The following is a 20,326-nucleotide window of genomic DNA, read 5'->3' on the forward strand; positions in this document are numbered from 1 at the left end:
TCTGAGGAGGGGCTTTGCAAGCTGGACTGTGACTGAATGCCAGCAGAAGAGCACGCAGACCACACCCATCTCCTCCCTGCAGTGCTGTGGGTAGCAACTCTGTAACCACTTCCCCCTAGTCAAAGAAGGAGGAAATGTGGAAATGTATTGTGGATGTTGGGAGCCTGGCTTCTCATGAAGGGAACCAGGAACCCTCTGGTGGTGGCCAGGCAAGTGCCAAGGGGCCAGGAGCGCCTGCTGATCCCAGAGAGAGAGCTCAGGAAGTGATGCTGGGGTGTGCTAGTCGGGCACAGGGCTAGCCCCAGGGCTCCCATGGCCAAATGGGGAACAATTTGAGCTTCAAAATGACAAAGTGAAAGTGATATCTTATAAGCTACGGAGTAACAGAAACATCTATGGGTCCACACCGATGAGAAAGAGAGAGGGAGAGTGCAGGAAGGAAATATTCCTCTTACATTAGGAGCCATTGGAGGGAGTCATGAACAGGAATGTCACCATTCTGCAACCATCCCAGTGATAACTGATTCAGGCTCCCATCAACCGATGGACACTAGAGTGAGTGGGTGTAGGCTACAAGGGAAGCAGAGTGCTTCCTGGCTTCAGAGCATCTCCCCACAAATTACTTACTAATTGCAAAGGGGAAATACTGGCATCACAGTGGAGAGTCTGGCAGACGATTCCCTCAGCTGAGTGGTCTAGGCTGTCATCGCCCGTACTAGGACAGAATGACAGCCGAAGCCCTGGGGGTTCCTGCTGAAAGGCCCACCCCAGGCTGTGTCAGAGGGAACGCCAGACAAACCCACACGAGGGACATTCTGCAGAACTGCTGTTCTGAACTCTTGAGAAATGTCAAGGATGTGAAAGACAAAGAAATCTGAGGAAAGTTCCAGGTTTGAGGAGATAAAGAGACATTCGAATGCAATGTGCAATCCTGGATTATAATATTGACCAGTGAGGCAGGGATGATAGCGAAGACATTACTGGAACAATTGGCAAAATTTGTACAAGGTGTGTAAATTTGTCTTTTTATTTATTTTACTTATTTATTATTTTGGCTGCACTGGGCCTTTGCTGGGCATGGGCTTCAGTAACTGTGGTGCATGGGCTTCATTGCTCCACGGCCTGCGGGATTTTCCCAGACCAGGGATTGAACTGTGTCCCCTGCATTGGCAGGTGGACTCTTAACCACTGGGCCACCAGCGAAGCCCCGAGCTGTGTAAATTTGATCAGAGTAAAGTACTGTGTTAAATTTCCAGGCTTTGATAAATGCATTGTGGTTTTGTAAGTAAATACCTTGTTTTTGAGAAAGTCCCTAGAAACCTTAAGGGACAAAGGGGCTCGTGTCTGCAATCTACTCTCAAACAATTGAGAAAAAATAATAATGTGTGTGCACGCATGTGTTTCCAAACAGACCTGCAGTGTCTGAACCTCAGGGATCTCCAGGGGGAGAGAATGGTCAGGATCTCGGGAGTCCCCAGGGAAGGGGTCCTCTGAAGGAGGAGGTGGAGCTCCCCTACATCCTGGCTGTCCTGGGCCTTTGCCTTTTTCCCCAGAGGGTCTTGCAAGTAAAACATGAAGTAAGGAGAGCAGAGAGTTCAGGACCCAGTAGGGAGCTTCCCCACTCCTCCCGGTTCTGGGAGCGAATGGCTAGCGGGGAACCAGGGCTGCAGCAGCTCCTCCCACACATATCTCTCCCTTGTCTGGCCCAGGGCTCCTGCCTCCAGGGCCCAACGAGCTGCACCTGGCCCGACCCAGAAGTTTCACTCAGATCTGCCTCTGCCAGGCTGCCTGGGGACACCACTGTGTCTGCCTGTCTGTCTGCCTCTCTGACAACGCTGCGTCCCTGGCCTGCTCCTGCCCCACTGGGAAGCAGAGTGATGGTGCTTCTGGGGGCCGGCAGTTTCAGAGGCAGAGAAGGGGCTCCAGCCCAGGAGGAGGGAAGAAGGGAAGGGCAGGCTGGGTGAGAGGACCCTCAGGGTGGCCGACACCATTCAGCGAGGCTCTTACCAGTTTCTGGCACCAGGCGCAGCCGGGGCCAGACTCGATGCAGTCCCGGCAGGTGCTGACCTTGTACTTGGTGCACTCCTGGGACAGGACTGGGAGAGAGACACGGGCTGGTAAGCTGGCACTGGTCGACCCCCCTCTCCCAGAGATGGCGGGCCTTCCAAGGGCAGCAATGAGGGGCTGGGGGCTGTGAATGGATGACCAAGCCCGCAGGCAAGGGTGGTGGAGAACGAGGGCCAATGGGAGGATCAGGAAGCAGGGAGGAAACCAGGGCCAATGGGATGCTGTCTTCAGGAGGGTGGGGCCCAGGTCAGCCCCAAATAGAGGGGCAGGGGAGGGCAGAGCAGGGCCCTTCCTAAGGCCCCACCGAGGAGGGTGCAAGGGTGGGTCCCGCTCTTCCCGGGAGGAGCCGCCCCCGTGGGACTTACCGGACTGGAGGGCGAGCAGGCCCGCTAGGAACAGCGCCCGCTGGGGGCGCTGGCGCAGCATGTCCTGAGGAGGGAAGGGGCAGTGACACAGCCTCAGACCCCAGACTCTGGGCCTGGAGACACAGAGTTGGGAGGCCCCGTCCCTGCTGCTGAGGACTGCTCAGCGGTGGGGTGGGGCCCTCACAGGTCAGTCTCCCCGACCCCCTCACCCAGGCTTTGTGACCAGAAGGGGTGGAGGCCTGAGCTGGTCACGTGCTCCACTCCGCTGAGCCATCTTGACCTCCAAGGGTGAGCAGGGAGTGGGCCTCCTGCCAGTGACACACACACACACACACACACAGACACACACACACACCCCACAGGTGTGCCTGAGGGGTGGCATGCTCTGGGTCAGGGCCCTGTATCACCTTTGTGGCCCTGAGTCCTCAGCGATTTGAGCTGAGCTTGGAGCAGAGACTCGGTGTGCCCAGGCCTCCTGGCAGGAGGCAAGACCAGGATTGTGCTGGCTGCCTGATGGACGCCTGCCCCCAGGGCGAGGAGGTGTGACTGGACAGGCCCTGCCCACCCCATCCTCTGCCTGCCTCTTGTTTACAGAAAAGCTGTGGTCTCCCAGGCCTGGCTGGAGAATTAATGATCAAAGGATGTGAATGTGTAGTAACAGCAGCAGTTGGGCCGGGAGAACTGGTAAGAATTTAAACAGTAATTCAGCCATGTGGCAGTCACAGAAGCTTTAGTTTCTCCCTTAAGTACCTAGATAACAGTCTCTGAGATACATTTCCTAGGTTGTTTTACAGAAGCTAAAATCCCCACCAAACAGAAGGAGCTGATTGAATGATGACCATGAACACACGGCCCAGGGACCTACTGGATCCTGAAGACTGATAATGTTAACCCCTGTGATCCTGCCCTATTACCTCATCATCAACCAATCAGAGAACTGGACACAAACTGATCGCATACTCTGCTAAGCCCCCTCCCTCCTTTTGGCTTTAAAAATGCTTTGTCTAAATCTTCGAGGAGCTCGGGGATTTGGGGGTGGGGCCTGAGCCACAGTCTCTTTGCTCGGCCCTGCAGTAAGCGTTTCGCTGCTCCAAGGTGTTTCGGTTTGCCTGGCCTCACTCTGCACCGGGCACTGGAGCTTGGGCTAGTGGCCAGCGCACAGCCCTGCAGAGCCGGCACCTGCCTTACCTGCAGCCACCAGCTGTAGGCCACCGCTATTGTGTTTTTCTTATTCCGCACCTGCTGTCCTTAGAAACCCAGCACCTGGAGTGAGGCTGGACCGGGCGCTGGGTCATCACTGACTGGTCCTGATGCTCCCCAGGCACTGTGGCGGGGCGGGGCGGGAGGCTGGTATGCTGGCTCTGGCACTGGGTCTTGGAGGTGGAGGCAGCACCTTCAAACCCACTGCCTGCTGCGCCCTCGGGGAGTTGCTGCCCACCCCCTCCCTGGAAGTGACCCAGGGACCCAGGTCCGGACCAAAGTGACAGACTTCCTCCAGCTCAGCTTCCAGGAGGGATGGCAGGGCTTCCTGGGCACATGAGCCCCCAGGTCTGAGAAACCTGTAGGGCTGCGGCCTTTTAATCTGATACCAAGAGAGTGGAGAGAGTGCTGAGAAGCCAGCAAATCAGAGGCAGCAGACAGGAAGTGGGTGTGTTTTATCAGAAACCAAGATCAAGCCAAGAGGAACAAGCTTGCCCTGAATACCTTGCCCAGTGCACTGCTGATGGTGTTGGCCAGCGTGGGGGCCTCGGGGTCCCAGATCTGGGCCCGCAGAGGCTCCGGCCCAAGGTGTGCTGTGGCCCCTGCTGTGGCCTGTGGGCTCTGGGTGCCCGTGGGGTGGGTCGTGCCCGAGCCTCTGCTCTCGCATAACCTCTGCATGTGTACCAGGGGCTCTGGGTGGAGGAGGACCCCAGGGTGCCCCTGGGAATTCCCAGTCCTTTTGAGTTCCACCCAGCCTCACCCTGCTGTCTTTTCGGAGGGACCTTGCTCCCTGGTCCCTGCCAAATTTAAATCAGGAGCTAGAAGTGTCAAAATGGAACTGTGGCTCCTTCCTGTTCAGGTCAAAAGCAGAACTCACGCCCTGCTCTGGCCTCCAGGGTCTCAGAGTGGAGCTAGGAAGAAGTTTCAGTTCACTGCACGCCCACCCATTTGTGAAAGCCCGGAGTTGCCCCAGAGTTCTCCCAGTCCCTTCAGGTTCCACAGCCGGGTGGCCTGTGGGGCCAGTGTGTGCCCGTGACCTCAGCTGACCAGGGCACTGCCAGATCCAGGCGGCCTCAGGAGAGCACCCCACATCTGAGCCAGAAGTGGCTCCAAGTAGAGGAGGGGGAGCCCCCACCCCAAGTGCCCCAACCATGCATGTGGCCTAGTAGGGGGGCTATAACCCCAGCTCTCCATGCCTGCTCCTGTGGCCACAGACAGAACCCCAAAGGGTCAGCTGGCAGGTAACCCAATCCTGGCCTATGGAAGCTAAGGCCCCTCAGCACCAGGCTGCGGACCCTGAGCTGCTCACAGCTGGAGCCCCTCCAACACAGGGGGGATGGCGAGGGCGGGGAGAGGGGAGGGGAGCCGATCACAGCTGGAGTGGTGCCCCTGGAGCCCCTGCCACCTGGAGGGAAGGGAGTGCACTTCGGTTAGGCAAGACAACCCACAGGCCGCAGGTCCTTCCCTTGACCGCAGGAAGCTAGTTGGGGGGGGTCTGTCCCCACAAGTGTCGTCCCCACTTGCTTCCTCACTCAAGCATTGGGACAGCCTCTGCCAAAGGCTCTAGCCTGGCCCCGGTGTCCACAGCCCCTCAGGGACAGGACACCTGGACACATGGCAGCTCTGGGAGCTGAGGGTGGCCAGCCGGGAGCAGAGGCAGGGCCTGCAGCCAGCCCTGTGCTCAGCTGCAGGCAGAGGTCACAGCACCCGTGCCCCACGGCCAGGACTGGCTACCGGAGCCTTGATGCCTGAAACCAGCATCGCGGGGCTTTGCAGACCGAGACCCCTCTGGGTGCCGACGGCTCAGGTCAGTGTCAGTCCGGGTCCCCCAGTAACACGCTCTGCCTCAGCTCTCTGTGTGCCTGGAGGGGCTCGCGGGCCTGGACCAGCTTGAAGAGCCCTCATGTACTTGGGGCACTGACTCAGCTGGGACAGCTGGTCCAAGAGCAAGGAGGAGGGGCTCCAGCCGGCTACCCGAGCCCAGGTGGTGTGGTGCCTCCCTGATGACGTGCCAGCCTGCAGGCTGCACTGCACGCTCCTCAGATCAAAGGGCAGCTCCAAAGATCAAGGTGCAAAACCCCAAGTCCAGGCAGGTTCAGAAACCCAAGGCCACTCCCACCCCACCACCACCCCACAACCCACTGCCACTGGCAAGGATTTTGCATCAGAGTCACCCTTGAGCTTGACCTTGCCCAGCAGGGGGGCGCTGGCGCAACTGAGTGCAACCACAGGAAGTGGTTCATCTGGAGACCCCGGGCGCCCTGAGGATTACCCTTCACAGTGGACAGAGCTCTGAGCTTCAGGGACTGAGACTCAAAAGAAAAACTGAATCTATTCCTTTCAAACCCCACACACGCCACAAAACCCCATAGTTCATATTTGGTAAAAGACAAGAAAAAGAGGAAACATCAACAAAGGGAGAAAAGTTTGAGCAAGAGGCAGTGGGAGGCCCACATCCGAGGCAGGGCGAGCTGATGTCAGATCAGCTTCCTGTCAAAGACAAAGTCTCTGCCAAAGTGCAGACCCCTAGATGAGGCCCCTCTGACTGCCATCAGAGCCTGCCATAAACCCAGAGGTATGGCCAGTAAGTGACAAGGAACAGAAGCGCCCTGGGGAGGTTACAAGAGGAGAAGGCAGGGTCCAGAATTCACCCTGGGAGGTGAGGATTCAAGCCTCTTTCATGTAGAAAAAGTGTTTACATCAACCTTTAAACAGGTATCAACCTTTAAAACCAAAAGACAAAGTTAAGATGTAGTTGTGTCTACTTTATGTAAAGACAAGAAAGAATTGGACAGAAGCAGATTGCAACAGAGGCTGGAACCCCCACCTCCACTCCAGGACTTAGAGTTTCAGACAGACCAGGGAAGAGGAGGAAACCACCCACCGATTCTCCAAACCCACACATTCTCAGGCCCATGAAAACCCACCATACATGCTCACCACTGCTCAATTCACTGTCCATGGCAGAAATTTTCAGGGCCATAGTTTCTGGCCAAATGGAAAAAAAAATTGATGCCCCCACACACACTTGCTAATTGGAACCTTTAAGGCGCTCTGCTCAATATCGCTTGAGTTCAAGAGGAAATCAGGTTTAATGTTTACAGACATATCAGAAAGGAGAGCGCACAGTGCTCACTGATCAACACGGTGAAAACCTCTGTCCCTGCAGAGACAGAAGCCCAAGGGCCTGGGTGGCTTTGTGCCGATGAAAAGGAGTGATGATACACACCTGCAGGACAGAAAGCTCGAGGCGAGAGAAAGAGCCAAGGGCTCAGGAAGTAAGGTGAGGGAGGGGGGAAACAGACAATAGAAGAAGCTGGAGAATCTGAAAACAAACACAAAAGCTGAAATTGATAAATACACCGAAACCCGTTTCTTTGGAAAAAGCAATCCAGTAGGTCTCATCTGGAAGACAGTGTGTGTGGCAGGTGCCAGGGAGCTTAGAAAGGGAAGGGGCAAGGTGGCTGCCAGCTGGGCAGTGGCCTCTGAAACTCATCTAGAAGCTTTGGGACAGAGTTGGTGCCACCCTGGCCCTCAGACCAATGGCCAGGAGAGAGAAGTGAGCAGCAGGACTCGCCTTGGAAGATGCAGGGCAGAGCACGTTCCTGGGGAGATGCGCCCCCTTCACATCACGGGCCAGGTCAACCCAGGTGCAGGAAATGAAATGATTAAAGGAATGAGAGACTGCGTATTTCAGAGTAAGGATGCTGAGCATAAAAACTAAGGGAGAAGCTGTTAGAAGATAGACTCTGAGACGAAAACCCTGATTTGAAAAGACACATCCCAGTTGTTTATTGCAGTGCTGTTTACAGTAGCCAGGACATGGAAGCGACCTGAATGTCCATCAATAGAGGAATGGACAAAGAAGATTTGGTACATATATATGATGGAATATTACTCAGCCAGGAGAAAAGTTTGCCTGGAGAAATGTCAATAACCTCAGATATGCAGATGATATCACCCTTATGGCAGAAATCAAAGAAGAACTAAAGAGCCTCTTGACAAAGGTGAAAGAAGAGAGTGAAAAAGCTGGCTTAAAAAAACATTCAAAAAACTAAGATCATGGTATCCAGTCCCATCACTTCATGGCATATAGATGGGGCAACAATAGAAATAGTGACAGACTTTATTTTCTTGGGCTCCAAAATCACTGCAGATGGTGACTGCAGCCATGAAATTAAAAGACACTTGCTCCTTGGAAGAAAAACTATGACCAACCTAGACAGCATATTAAAAAGCAGAGACATTACTTTGCCAACAAAGGTCCATATGGTCAAAGCTATGGTTTTTCCAGTGGTCATGTATGCATGTGAGAGTTGGACCATCAAGAAGGCTGAGAGCTGAGGAAATGCTGCTTTTGAACTGTGGTGTTGGAGAAGACTCTTGAGAGTCCCTTGGACTGCAAGGAGATCCAGCTAGTCAATCCTAAAGGAAGTCAAGCCTGAATATTCATTGGAAGGACTGATGCTGAAGCTGAAGCTACAATACTTTGGCCATCTAACCCGAAGAATTGACTCATTAGGAAAGACCCTGAAGCTGAGAAAGATAGAAGGCAGGAGGAGAAGGGGATGACAGAGGATGAAATGGTTGGATGGCATCACTGACTCAATGAACATGAGTTTGAGCAAGCTCCGGGAGATGGTGAAGGACAGGGAAACCTGTTGTGCTGCAGTCCATGGGGTCAGAAAGAATCAGACCCGACTGAGTGACTGAACAACATTACTCAGCTGTAAAAAGAATGATATAATGCCATTTGCAGCAATATGGACAGACCTAGAGATTGTCATTTGAGTGAAGTAAGTCAAAAAAAGAAAGAAAGACAAATGATATGAAACCATATCATATCACTTATATGTAGAATCTGAAAATTGGTACAAATGAATTAATTTACAAAACAGAAACATATTCACAGACATAGAAAACAAACTTCTGGTTACCAAAGGGGAGAGGGTGGGAAAGGATAAATTAGGAGTTTGGGATTAACATTTACACACTGCTGCTGCTGCTAAGTCACTTCAGTCATGTCCGACTCTCTGTGACCCCATAAACGGCAGCCCACCAGGCTCCGCTGTCCCTGGGATTCTCCAAGCAAGAACACTGGAGTGGGTTGCCATTTCCTGCTCCAATGCATGAAAGTGAAAAGTGAAAGTGAAGTCGCGGGCTCCTCCATCCATGGGATTTTCCAGGCAAGAGTACTGGAGTGGGGTGCCATTGCCTTCTCCGAACATTTACACACTACTATATATAAAATAGATAAATAAGAAGGACCTACTGTAGAGAACAGGGAAGGGAACCATATTCAATGTCTGAAATAACCTATAACCTATAATGGGAAGGAGAAGGAAATGGCAACCCTCTCCAGTATTGTTGCCTGGAGAATCCCATGGACAGAGAAGCCTGGCAAGCTAAGGTCCATAGGGTCGCACAGGGTTGGACATGACTGAAGCAACTTAGCACGCCCGCACGCACGCAGAATAGAAAAGAAACTGGAAAAGAATGTATATATATATACAGAATCAATTTTCTGTGCACCCGCATCAGTGTGAATCAACTACACTTCAATAAATTAAATAAAAAAGAAGACTGACTCTAAAAACAAAGTTTGTAGATAAAAAATTGAGTGGATGAAAACATTCAGTATTTGTCTCATGCAGAAGGTGAATGGTAATTTTTGTGTCTAAGGAAATCTCAGGAATAAAAGCAAAAAGGCAAATTCCCCCATAGAAAAGTCTGTTGTAAACACAAAATGCAGAAGAGAAGAGATGAAACTTGTTCTCAAACATTTGAAAAGGCTGCTCTGGATGATAATCAGGTATTCTAATCAAAGTACCTAGATTCCTGGTCTAGTTATCAAGCTGGACACTGTTTTTAACAACTGTGATGCTCACGAGTGGAACCTACACAGCGTGAAAATGTGTGAACGGTGAGTCCAGCTCAATTTTTCCAATAAAATGTTGCTGTGTGAAAAAAAAGTAAGTGAACAATAACCAAACTAGGCCGTTTCTGCTGGATGGCAGCATTGTAAGTGTTTTCAATTTTCTTCATTATCCCCGTTTGTATTTTTCAAACTGCTAGAATAAACATATAAACTGATTTTTTAAAAATTCATACATTTAAGAAAATTTCAATTCTGTGGTAGTCGATGCATTGCTTTAAAATAGCTCTGGATTCCCAAAGTGGTCAGTTTTTCTGTCCCCAGTGAGGACAGAGGGCAGTCCTCAGTCCCCAGACTGAGGGCAAGTGACTCTCTGCTGGGACGCCGGCTCCCAACTCGGTCACTCATTCACTCATTCTCAGAACAAGTGCTACCTGTCTGGTCTCTGGCACTGTTCTCGATCCTAGGATTTTGACTTCTGCCAAGCCCTTGTGGTGTGCCACACCCCTGTCCCTCCCCCAAACTCCCATCACCCTGAAACTCTCACCACTGCAAAGCCAACACACAGCCACATCCATGCTGTTTATAAAATGAACTGGGGACTTCCCTGGTGGTCCAGTGGCTAAGACTCTGTGCTCCCAGTGCAGGGGGCCCGGGTTCAATCCCTGGTCAGCGAACTAGATCCCACAGGCCACAACTAAGAGTTTGCTTGCCGCAACTAAGAACTGGCACTGCAAAATAAAAATAAATGTTAAAAAAAAATAAATTGGTGGATTTTCGTCACTAGATATTCAACAAGGGACTCCAGAACACTGTTGAATGGTTCCAACTTGCAACTAATTATAAAGCATTTACTTTTCGTCTTTTGTAACCATACACAAATAAACATGTTTACAAAGTAAAACCACAGATGGGTGGAAGCACTGGTCCTGCTGGGCTGCCGTTCTGTGTGTCCCCGCCCTCGGGACGCGTGCCCCATGCTTGGGGAGGCCCCTCAGGCAGGAGCCCTGGCCCTGCTGAGGTCTCGCCCATCAAGGAAGCTGGCCTCAGCCCCTGACTTACTCCTCATCCAGCCAGGGAACACTTCCAGCTACTCCTAGCTATAGCCCAGGGCACAACTCCCCCGGACAACCCTCCCCTGGAAGCTTCCAGAGTGGTGGAATCAGGCCACGTGGGTGTGAAGGTCTCTGCATTGCAGACTGGCCAGATCTGAGCACCCAGGAATCTGACCCCACACTGTGGGCTCTGTGGTGACCCCTGGGCAGAGGGCGGAGGCTGTGAAGGCCTGGCCACAGCGACCTGACCACGGCAGGCACGGCCAGTCTTCAGGGGGAGCCTCAGGCAGCAGGCGTGGTCCCTGCCTGGACAGCCACTCAGGACCCCAGGTCCCAGAGGACCAGGGCTGGGTGATGCCCACAGCAGCCTCCCTGTGGGCCTGGCTGCCTCTGACACCCACAGCCTCAATTTGTCAGCAGCTCCCTGGCGTGGGGAGGCCAGACCTGCTCCCCATTCTCAGAGGTGGGGGAACCAGACCTGCTCCCCATTCCCAGGGGTAGGGGACCAGACCTGCTCCCCATTCCCAGAGGTAGGGGAACCAGACCTTCTCCCATTCCTGGGGGTGGGGGGCCAGACCTGCTCCCTATTCCCAAGGGTAGGGGACCAGACCTGCTCCCCATTCCCAGAGGTGGGGGAACCAGACCTGCTCCCCAGGGGTAGGGGACCAGACCTGCTCCCCATTCCCAGGGGTGGGGAACCAGACCTGCTCCCATTCCTAGGGGTGGGGGGCCAGACCTGCTCCAATTCTCCCAGGGGTAGGGATGGTGGCTCTGAGGGTCCCTAAGCCCCACAGCCAGGACAGAGGCCAGGACTGGGGCCCCCATCAACCTGACCCCAGGGTTGATATGCCTAAGTCTATGCCCAGTGCCAAGTGACTGTGGACAGGTCACAGTGACTTCCCCTTCTGGACCTCGGTTTCCTCCCGGTCACAGAGAGCCAGGGGTGCTGTGAGCGTGAGTCTCATGTGCCAAGTACACAGGCCCAAGGGACCCAGATGTCTGCTCAAACTCTTCTCTGAATGTGCTGCAAAGATGTCTCTTAGACAGAGTCAACATTGAATCAGTGGACTCTGGGTAAAGCAGAATGCCCTCAATGCTGTGGTTGGGCCTCATCCAATCAGTTGAAGGCCTTAAAGGAAAGATGGTGTCCCCCAGGAGGAGAGACCTCTGCCTCTGGACAGCCTGGAACTCCAGCTGTAGCATCAGTTCTCTGCAGGTTCTCCAGCCTGTCCTGCAGACTTGCGGTCTGCCAGCCTCCATAGTTTCACAGGTCAGCTCCACCAAACCCACCTCTCTGTACAAACACATGCAAACACGTGCACATGTTTACACACACACACACACACACGTGCACATGTCCTATTGGCTCTGTCTCTCTGGGGAGCCCACACTTCATAGCTCCCAGGAGAAGCACGTCAGGTTCAGGGAAAGCTGCTGGCATTTTTTGACAGCACCTCCAGGTAGGTGGGCACAGCTGTGCCTTCCTGCTCTGTGTGTTTCAGAAGCGGCAAGGGTGCCTGGCTCCCACATCTCTCTGCCCCCAGCAGAGCCCTGCGGTGGTGGCACCCCAGCCCCGAGTCCATGTGCACAGCTGCAGGCCTGGCCTCATGGGGTGCCATGCTAAACAGGGATCATGCCAGGGCTCACATGGAAGCTTGAATCTGCTGGCTCCCTGGCACCCCCAGCCCTGCTGCTCAACTGCTGGGATGGTGAGCAGCTTGGACACCCCTAGCTATTGGGGGGGACCCTGGAATAAGCAGGAAGGCCTGCCCGGGTCACAGATTGGCAGCTTGGGGACTTAACTGCACCTGCTGCATCACCAAGATGCCCACTCACCAGTGGTGGGAGCGACTGGAAACCCCAGGCCCGCCCTAGGGCTGCCGTCTGCATGGCCTGGCCTGCCCAGGGTCAGGGGGTGAGTGGGGGAAGGTAGGGGAGGTGGGGGAGGGGAAGGCGGGGGACATGGCTCTTTCTGAACAGCCCAGCTTCCCTGCCCACTGCGGTAGCTGGACATGGACTTCATCAGCCTGACCATGACCCCATGTCCAGGGACAGGCCCCAGAGGTCAGGGGGGTGACAGGTGGCAGCACGGCTGGGACAGGTGGGTCTTGGCATCCCAGGGCCCCTGGGGCTTGGCCCCCCACCCTGTCGGCCACTTGCTCAGTAGGTGCAGGGGGTTTGGGAGGCGCCTCCTTCAGACCTCAGCTCCTGGCTCAGGTGGGATTGGGTGAGATGACGACAGAACCCACAGCCCATTTTAGGTCTTGTTTGGGGAAAAGGGAAATGGACAGGGGCCACATTAGCATCGCAGCCCCGCCTACCTGCGGTGTCACTGGGACTTCACTGTTCCCAGAACTGGCATTCTCAGCTGGCCCCACCACCCCCAGGGGCTTAGTCACTAGCGCCTGGTAGCTGCCCCCGTGATGTCGGCTCCAGAGGGACTGAGGGACACACGCACAGTGACAGGTGTGCAGGCTACTGGGCCCCACCCCCACATGCTTTCCAGACCAGGGGGCCAGAGTCACATGGGGCCACCTCGGGCTCCACGCTGCCCCACCCACGGGGTGAAGAACTCTCCACAGTCCAGTAACCAGCCAGGCGTGGCCTGAGCTGAACTTGTGGGGCCCTATGGACACAAGGCCAGCCTTGCCCACAGGCCCACATCGCCACCTCCCAGGGAAGTGGTTTTTGAATCACAAGTCGATTAGACCATCAGCTGGAGTGCAAACTACTAGCCCATTTCACAGATGGAGGCTGAGCAGCCAGCCTGGCCCCACCCATTCGGCCAGTGTGTGGGCGGGCCTCTCCCATCCCCTGGACAGCGGCACCCCCTCTGCTGAGCTTCTGAGAGGCCCCCGACTGCCTGGGGTATCTCCCCTCAGAAACCTCCAGGAGCTGACTGTGACCTGCCCCAGGGCTGCACTGGCTTGGTCCAAGCCGACAGCTGTGGGCAGGCACGTCCATGCGGATTTCAGCTGAGAAACCCAAGGCCGGCGGGGCTGAGTCTGGCTGCCTGGCCAGCCGAGCCCCCAGGAAATATCTCAATTTACTCCCGTCGGGACAAATCCCAGGGCAGCCAAGAGTCCCCTCTCCCTGAACTGATCTGGGTCCTTGGACCCTTGTCCCCCTACTCCCAGGGGGAGAGGCCTCCAAGGGCCTGGTTGCGGGAGATTTAGGTCACACACCCAATGACCGCCTAAAGCTTTAACTGTCTCCCCGCATTTTCACATCATTAGACCAGAACTCATGAGCCTCTGGACCCTGAGAGAAGAAGCAGACCTGCCTTCAACACAACGCACCATGGACACAAACACACACAGACACACAGACACACACACACACACAATGTACCATGGACACCCAGACACACAGTCACACAGACACAGACACACAAAGACACAGACACAAACACACACACACAGACACGAACACACACAGATACAAACATACACAGACACACACACACACAATGTACCATGGACAAACACATAGACACGCAATGCACCATGGACACCCAGACACAAACACACAATGCATGGTGGACATACATACACACATAGACACACAGATATAAACACACAGAGATACAAACATACACAGACACACACACACAATGCACCACGGACACACACACATAGACAGACACAGACACACACAGAGACACAAACACACACAGACACACACACAATGCACCTGGATACACACACAGACAGGCACACACAAAGCACTGTGGACACACACATATGCACAGAGACACATACACTCAGAGGTACCACATGCACACAGACACACACACAGACACAAACACACAGAGACACAAAATGCACCATGGACACACAGACACACACAGACACATACATACTCAGAGGCACCACACACACACACACACAGGGGCTCGCTGGAGGACAGAACTGCCCGGCCAACTGTGGAAGCATGAAGAGAGGATGGGGACAGACCAGGGCAGGAAGAGGAGGGCATGGGGCAGGGGGAGGAGGGGGAGGCCCGGGAACCCTCCTGCAGAGCCCGGCCACACGGACCCCGTACCCCCGAGAGGGGCCTGGCCTGCCTCCAGCCTCCTTCTGGCTCTGCGGGGCCTCGTGGCCCCCAGATCAGGGGCTCAGCAAGTGCCTGGGCCTTGTTGAGAGACTCCCACAGCGGGACCGAGGCTGAGGTCTGAGCGCATCCTTCCGCCATGCTGGTCCCATCTCCTTGGTTACATGCCTCCCAGCAGCCAGTAGCTCTGCAGCAGTGGGCTCAGCGCTTCCCCTTGCGGGGTCTCAGCTCAAGGGGCCTGGAGTGGACGACCAGGGCCACCAGGGCCCTCGCAGCCTGGGCTCCTCGGAGCTGCTTCCCTCGGGAAAGACAGCAGCCAGGGCCTCAAGACTGAGCAGTTCCCCTTCAGAGAAGCTAGCCCGGACACAGAGGAGCCTCTGTCCACTCACCCCTGGATGCCCTGGAGACCTCGGCAGGGGTGTCCCAGCTGGACTGGAAGGGGCTTCAGCTCTGCTCTTCACCAGGCTGGTGCTTCGCAGGTCTGGGAAGACACTGGCCACTGGAGACCCCACGGGTGAAGGCGCGGTGCTTCCTGTTCTAAGTCAGCAACTTGGAGGAAGTAGTTACATGTGCTTGATTGCACCACATGGGGCCCGTCATCCAGCCCCGGCCCCTCTGCCTACACAGCTCCAGCCTGGGGGCTGTCAGAGGAACAACATGCACACAGACACACCATCCATTACACATGCTCAGGGCGGGAAGCAGAACAGGGTGGGAGCGGATGGAGCAGGAGCAGGGCCCCTGGCAGCACCGCCTGTGCCCTCAGGGGATGGGGAAACCTGGAGGGCAGTGCCCAGGAATTTGCACCCCTGGAAGGGACAGCCTGCAGACCGAGCACACCCATCAAAGAAGCAGACAGGCACAGAGGTTCCAAACTTGTATCACAGAAATGGAAAAGCATCATAGGGCCCGAAGGGCAGAACGAGAAGGTGGAGAGCAAATCAGTGAGCAGGCTGTGGGATCAACTGGGGGGACAAAGGAACAGGGCAGAGGGCAGAGGAGCTCCAGGAGAGAACAAGAGGGGAGAGACTCAATCAACAGGGGAAAAGCTCAGATCTAAGAGAAAGAGAGAGAGAATCCAGATGAAGGGGCTGCTGCTTGGCTTGGGAGGAAGGAAAAAGGTCCCCAAACTGGGTAACGTATGATGTTATCACAGAACATTAATGACAGAAAACAGTACAAATTCAGAGAGACAGAGATGGAGAGAGACAGAGACTGAGAGACAGAGATAGAGAGAGACAGAGAGACAGAGGCAGCACACAGGAGGAAGGGGAGGATGAGGATGAGGAGGAAGAGAGGAGAAGAGGAGACACAGACTGATTACATCCACAAAGAAACAGAAAGCAGAGTCTTCAGATGAACCCAGTCTCACATACATAAACTACCCTTAACTCTGTTTGGAAGATGCAATCTCAAAGACAGATAGATGAAGAAATCCAAGAGGAATCCAAGGGTGGGTGTGGGGGCAACAGTAACCAAAGAAATAAGTAAAAATTGTTAAGCCTAAGTAACTGTTGATTTTAAACTAATGATAGGAAACATTTAATAGTTAAATTAAATTTTAATATTTTAATTTAATATTTAATTTTAATAATACATGGTGACTTGTTGTTCAGTTGATAAGTCATGTCCGACTCTTTGCGACCCCACGGACTGTAGCACAACAGGCTTCCCTGTCCTTCACCATCTCCTGGAGTTTGCTCAAACTCACATCTATTGAGTCAGTGATGCCATCCAACCGTCTCATCCTCCGTCACCCACTTCTCCTGCCCCCAGTCTTTCCCAGCATCAGGGTCTTTTCCAATGCGTCAGCTCTTCACATCAGGTGGCCAAAGTACTGGAGCTTCAGCTTCAACATCAGTCCTTCCAATGAATATCCAGAGTTGATTTCCTTTAGGATTGACTGGTTTGATCTCCTTGCTGTCCAAGGGACTTTCAAGACTCTTCTCCAGCATCACAATTTGAAAGCATCGATTTTTTGGTGCTCAGATAGGAAACATTTAATTTTACATGTGGTAACTATTAAAACTCTTCTAAAGAAGAGAAATAGGTAGGTCTTCCCTGGTGGTCCAATGCTTAATAACCTGCCTGCCAATGCAGGGGACATGGGTTGGATTCCTGCTTGGGGAACTAAGATCCCATATGCTGTGGAGCAATTAAGCCTGAGCGCCACAACTAGGGAGCCTGTGCACCCTGGAGCCTGTGCTGCACAACAAGAGGACCCACTGCAGTGGGAAGCCTGCACGCCACCACCAGAGAAAGCCCATGAGCAGCAACAAAGACCCAGGGTGGCCAAAAGTCAATAAAATAAGTAAGTAAATATTTTTTAAAAAGAACAGAAATAGGAAGTACACAGCTGAAGAAGAAGGAAATATGAGAAAAAAATTTTTTTAAGGCAGGAGCAATAGAACAACAAGAAAGGATTGTCAACTAAAAGCACACAGTAAGACTTCAGGAATGGTTTCAAAAATTCCAGAGAACCCAGAGTTCCAGGGTTGCAGCACCTGTGAACACGCCAATCTCTCCCTCTTCAAATAAAGTCTTGGTGACTTTTTTTGAAAAAAAGAACAAGTTCCAATTAGATGTCTTCTATAAATGGAACTTCCTCTTTATGGAACTATTTCAGAAAATACGACAAAAAAGGAAGCAGAGATTGAGATGCAGCAGTGACTGTCCCTGGCAGTGACCCCACAGAGGCATGCCAGTCACAGAGACACCCCTGCCACTCACAGACGTGTCACCTGCTGCCCTAGGCCTTGGCACATGTAGCAACAGACATTAAGATAATCATAAAGTAAATAAAATAATTGATGTTGAAGCTGAAACTCCAATACTTTGGCCACCTGATGCCAAGAACTGACTCATTGGAAAAGACCCTGATGCTGGGAAAGATTGAAGACAGGAGGAGAAGGGGACGACAGAGGATGAAATGGTTGGATGGCATCACTGACTCAATGGACATGAGTTTGGGTAAACTCCGGGAGTTGGTGATGGACAGGGAGGCCTGGCGTGCTGCAGTCCATAGGGTCACAAAGAGTCGGACACGACTGAGTGACAGAACTTAACTGAACTGAAATAAAATAAAAGTAACAATGTTTACTCTTGAACCCCAATCACATCAACACTTTATCCCTTTGCTTGGGAACAAGGAGGACAGAGGGCTGGGCTAGTGGGCGTGGCAGGGATGAGTGAGCACCATCGAGGCTGGAGAGAAGCCCCCAGGACCAAGAGCAGGTTGCATGAGAGAAGAGAGGTGTGGGAACCCCAAGACAGGAGACTGGAGAGACAGGAGCCGCTTACCACGCCTGGACCGCAGGACATTCACAAACTCCTGTCAACAGCTTTAGGCGTGTTAAAGGTTCCGTGATTATCTTAAAGAATCATCACCTTTTAGAGTCCCAAGTTAAGATATTTGCACAGGATGTTTCGGGTTTGCTTCCAAACAATCAGGGGTGGGGTAGGTGGGAGAGAGTGGAAAGTGAAAGTGAAGTTGCTCAGTTGTGTCTGACTCTTTGTGACCCCGTGGACTGTAGCCTATCAGGCTTCTCTGTCCATGGGATTCTCCAGGCAAGAATACTGGAGTGGGTAGCCATTTCCTTCTCCAGGGGGTCTTCCCGACCCAGGGATCGAGCCCCGGTCTCCTGCATTGGAGGCAGACGCTTTAACCTCTGGGCCACCAGGAAAGCCCACCAGGGAGAGAGTGGGCAGAGATGTATAAGACAAGATTAGCCGGGAATTGATTGTTGTTGAAGCAGATGCTGAGGACACATGGGTTCATTAAACTGTCTGGTCTATTTGTATATGTGTAAAATTTTCTGTAGTAAAAATTTTTGATTCTAAAAAGAAGCATAAAGTTGTCTAATGGGGGTAGAGGTTCAGTTTTGCAAAATGAAAAAGTTCCAGAGTTTAGTTGCATGACAATGTGAATATACTTAATAATTGTGAACTTTACACTTAAAAATGGTAAAGATGGCTAAATTGATGTTATGTATTTTACCATAATTAGAAGGAAAAAATGTTACCTATTAAATTGTTAAAAGTGACATTGAAGGCTGAAAATAAAGAATTGGAAAACATACATATCACATAACAAAATACTAAAGATAAATATAGAGATAATATTAAAAGATAGAATTAAATGCAAAAAAAACCACATTAAATGAATAAAGATGTACATAATGAAAGTTCCAATCCACAAAGAAAGTTCAGCCATCCTAAATATATACTAAACAAAATCACAATACATGAAAAATAAAAACTGACAAATACATAAGTGAACAGATACAACCACAAACATAGCAAACATCTTAATATGCCTCTCTCAGAAATGAATAGATCCCAAAGAAAATTAGGTCTATGGAGAACTTGAGGAATATAATCCCCAGAGGCAGGCATGGCAACTCACTCCAGTATTACTGCTGGAGAATCCCACGGACAGAGGAGCGTGGTGGGCTACTGTTGCAAAGAGTTGGACATGACTGAAGCAACTTAGCACACGCGCACAACCCTTTATTTTTAACTTGTATGCGGTAAAGTTAAAAAGGGAGGGAAGTAACAAGCAGATCATTTATTAAGCCACAAAGGAAATTTCCATTTGTTCCAAAGCATAGAAATCATAAGGAGGCCAAATTCAGTGTAATAAAAGTAGATGACAAGCAAAGAAGGGTGTGTGTATACTAGTTACTCAGTTGTGTCTGACACTTTGTGACCCTAGACTACTCTGTCCGTGGAATTCTCCAGGCAAGAATACTGGAGTGGGTAGCCATTCCCTTTTCCAGGGGATCTTCCTGATCCAGAGATGGAGACCTGGTCTCTTGCCCTGCAGGCAGATTCTCTACTGTCTGAGCCACTAGGGAAGCCCGAAGCGAAGAATAGCAGTAAAGAAAAACCCAGCACTCCCAAACTGGAGCCAAACCCAAAATGGAATAAAAAGATAACTGGTGGCCTTTCATGCACAAGAGGAAGCAATTAAAGTATGGATCTGGAGCTGTCTGTGTCCAAACGAGATGCCCAAAACCATAACACTGAGGTTATATTTAAAAACAAACTGCAGAAGAAGGCTTCCTACTACACCATGCACATTTGATATGATCCCAGGAAAAGCACCCACACACTCAGGAACCCACATCCAGGGCAGCAGCTACCTCTGCAGGTGAGAAGGCAGTGGTCCTGGGAGATGGATGCAGAGGGCTTTAGTTTTGTGTTTTAAAGTTTTATGAAGAAGAAAACTTCTGGGCAAAGTAAAGCAAAATATTAAGATTTGATAAAGTTGGATGGTGGGTATATGGGTGTTGTTTATGCTGATCTCCACACTTTTCTATAGTTCAAAATAATTTATTTTCTTTTTTAATGAGCATTTTTAAAACAAAAATTTTATTTATTATTTTTATAGTTTTGGCCATACTGGGACCTTTGTTCCCCAACCAGGATTGAATCCTCACCCTCCTGCATTGAAAAGTGGAATCTTAACTACTGGACCACCAGGGAAGTTTCCAAATAATTTTTCTTTCTTTTTTTTTTTTTAAAAAGGAACTAACAGGGAGTGACTGCAAATGGGCATGGAGATCTTTTGGGGGTAAGGGAAATACTTTAAAAATGGACTGTGGTGGTGACCAAATAAATTTAAAAATCCAGCTAAAATTCATCATCATTAAATCGTACACTTAATATGAGTGGTATTGGCTTGCAAGCTCTGTCTTAATGCAGCTGTA

At 51.8% G+C, this 20,326-nt stretch overlaps 1 protein-coding gene and 1 long non-coding RNA gene across 3 annotated transcripts in view; one reads left to right on the forward strand and one right to left on the reverse strand.

The window, feature by feature from the left end:
• ITGB2 (integrin subunit beta 2) overlaps positions 1-15,171 on the reverse strand; it is a 29,934-nt gene extending 14,763 nt beyond the window's left edge. Inside the window, exons 1-3 of one of the 2 annotated variants that reach the window (XM_025282248.3) lie at positions 15,005-15,171; positions 2,433-2,496; positions 2,008-2,096 (exon numbers count right to left, since the gene is read on the reverse strand). In XM_025282248.3, the coding sequence (XP_025138033.1) occupies positions 2,008-2,096; positions 2,433-2,493 (150 nt within the window). In that variant the 5' untranslated portion in view covers positions 2,494-2,496; positions 15,005-15,171. 2 annotated transcript variants of the gene reach the window in all.
• Positions 2,503-3,347, forward strand: LOC123335089. The gene is made up of 3 exons (XR_006553402.2): positions 2,503-2,618; positions 3,027-3,116; positions 3,215-3,347. It is a non-coding gene; the product is annotated as an uncharacterized LOC123335089 (long non-coding RNA).
• Positions 15,172-20,326: the final 5,155 nt, after the last annotated feature.

The sequence above is a fragment of the Bubalus bubalis genome, chromosome 1, assembly GCF_019923935.1.
Source record: "Bubalus bubalis isolate 160015118507 breed Murrah chromosome 1, NDDB_SH_1, whole genome shotgun sequence".
Classification (NCBI taxonomy): Eukaryota; Metazoa; Chordata; class Mammalia; order Artiodactyla; family Bovidae; genus Bubalus; species Bubalus bubalis.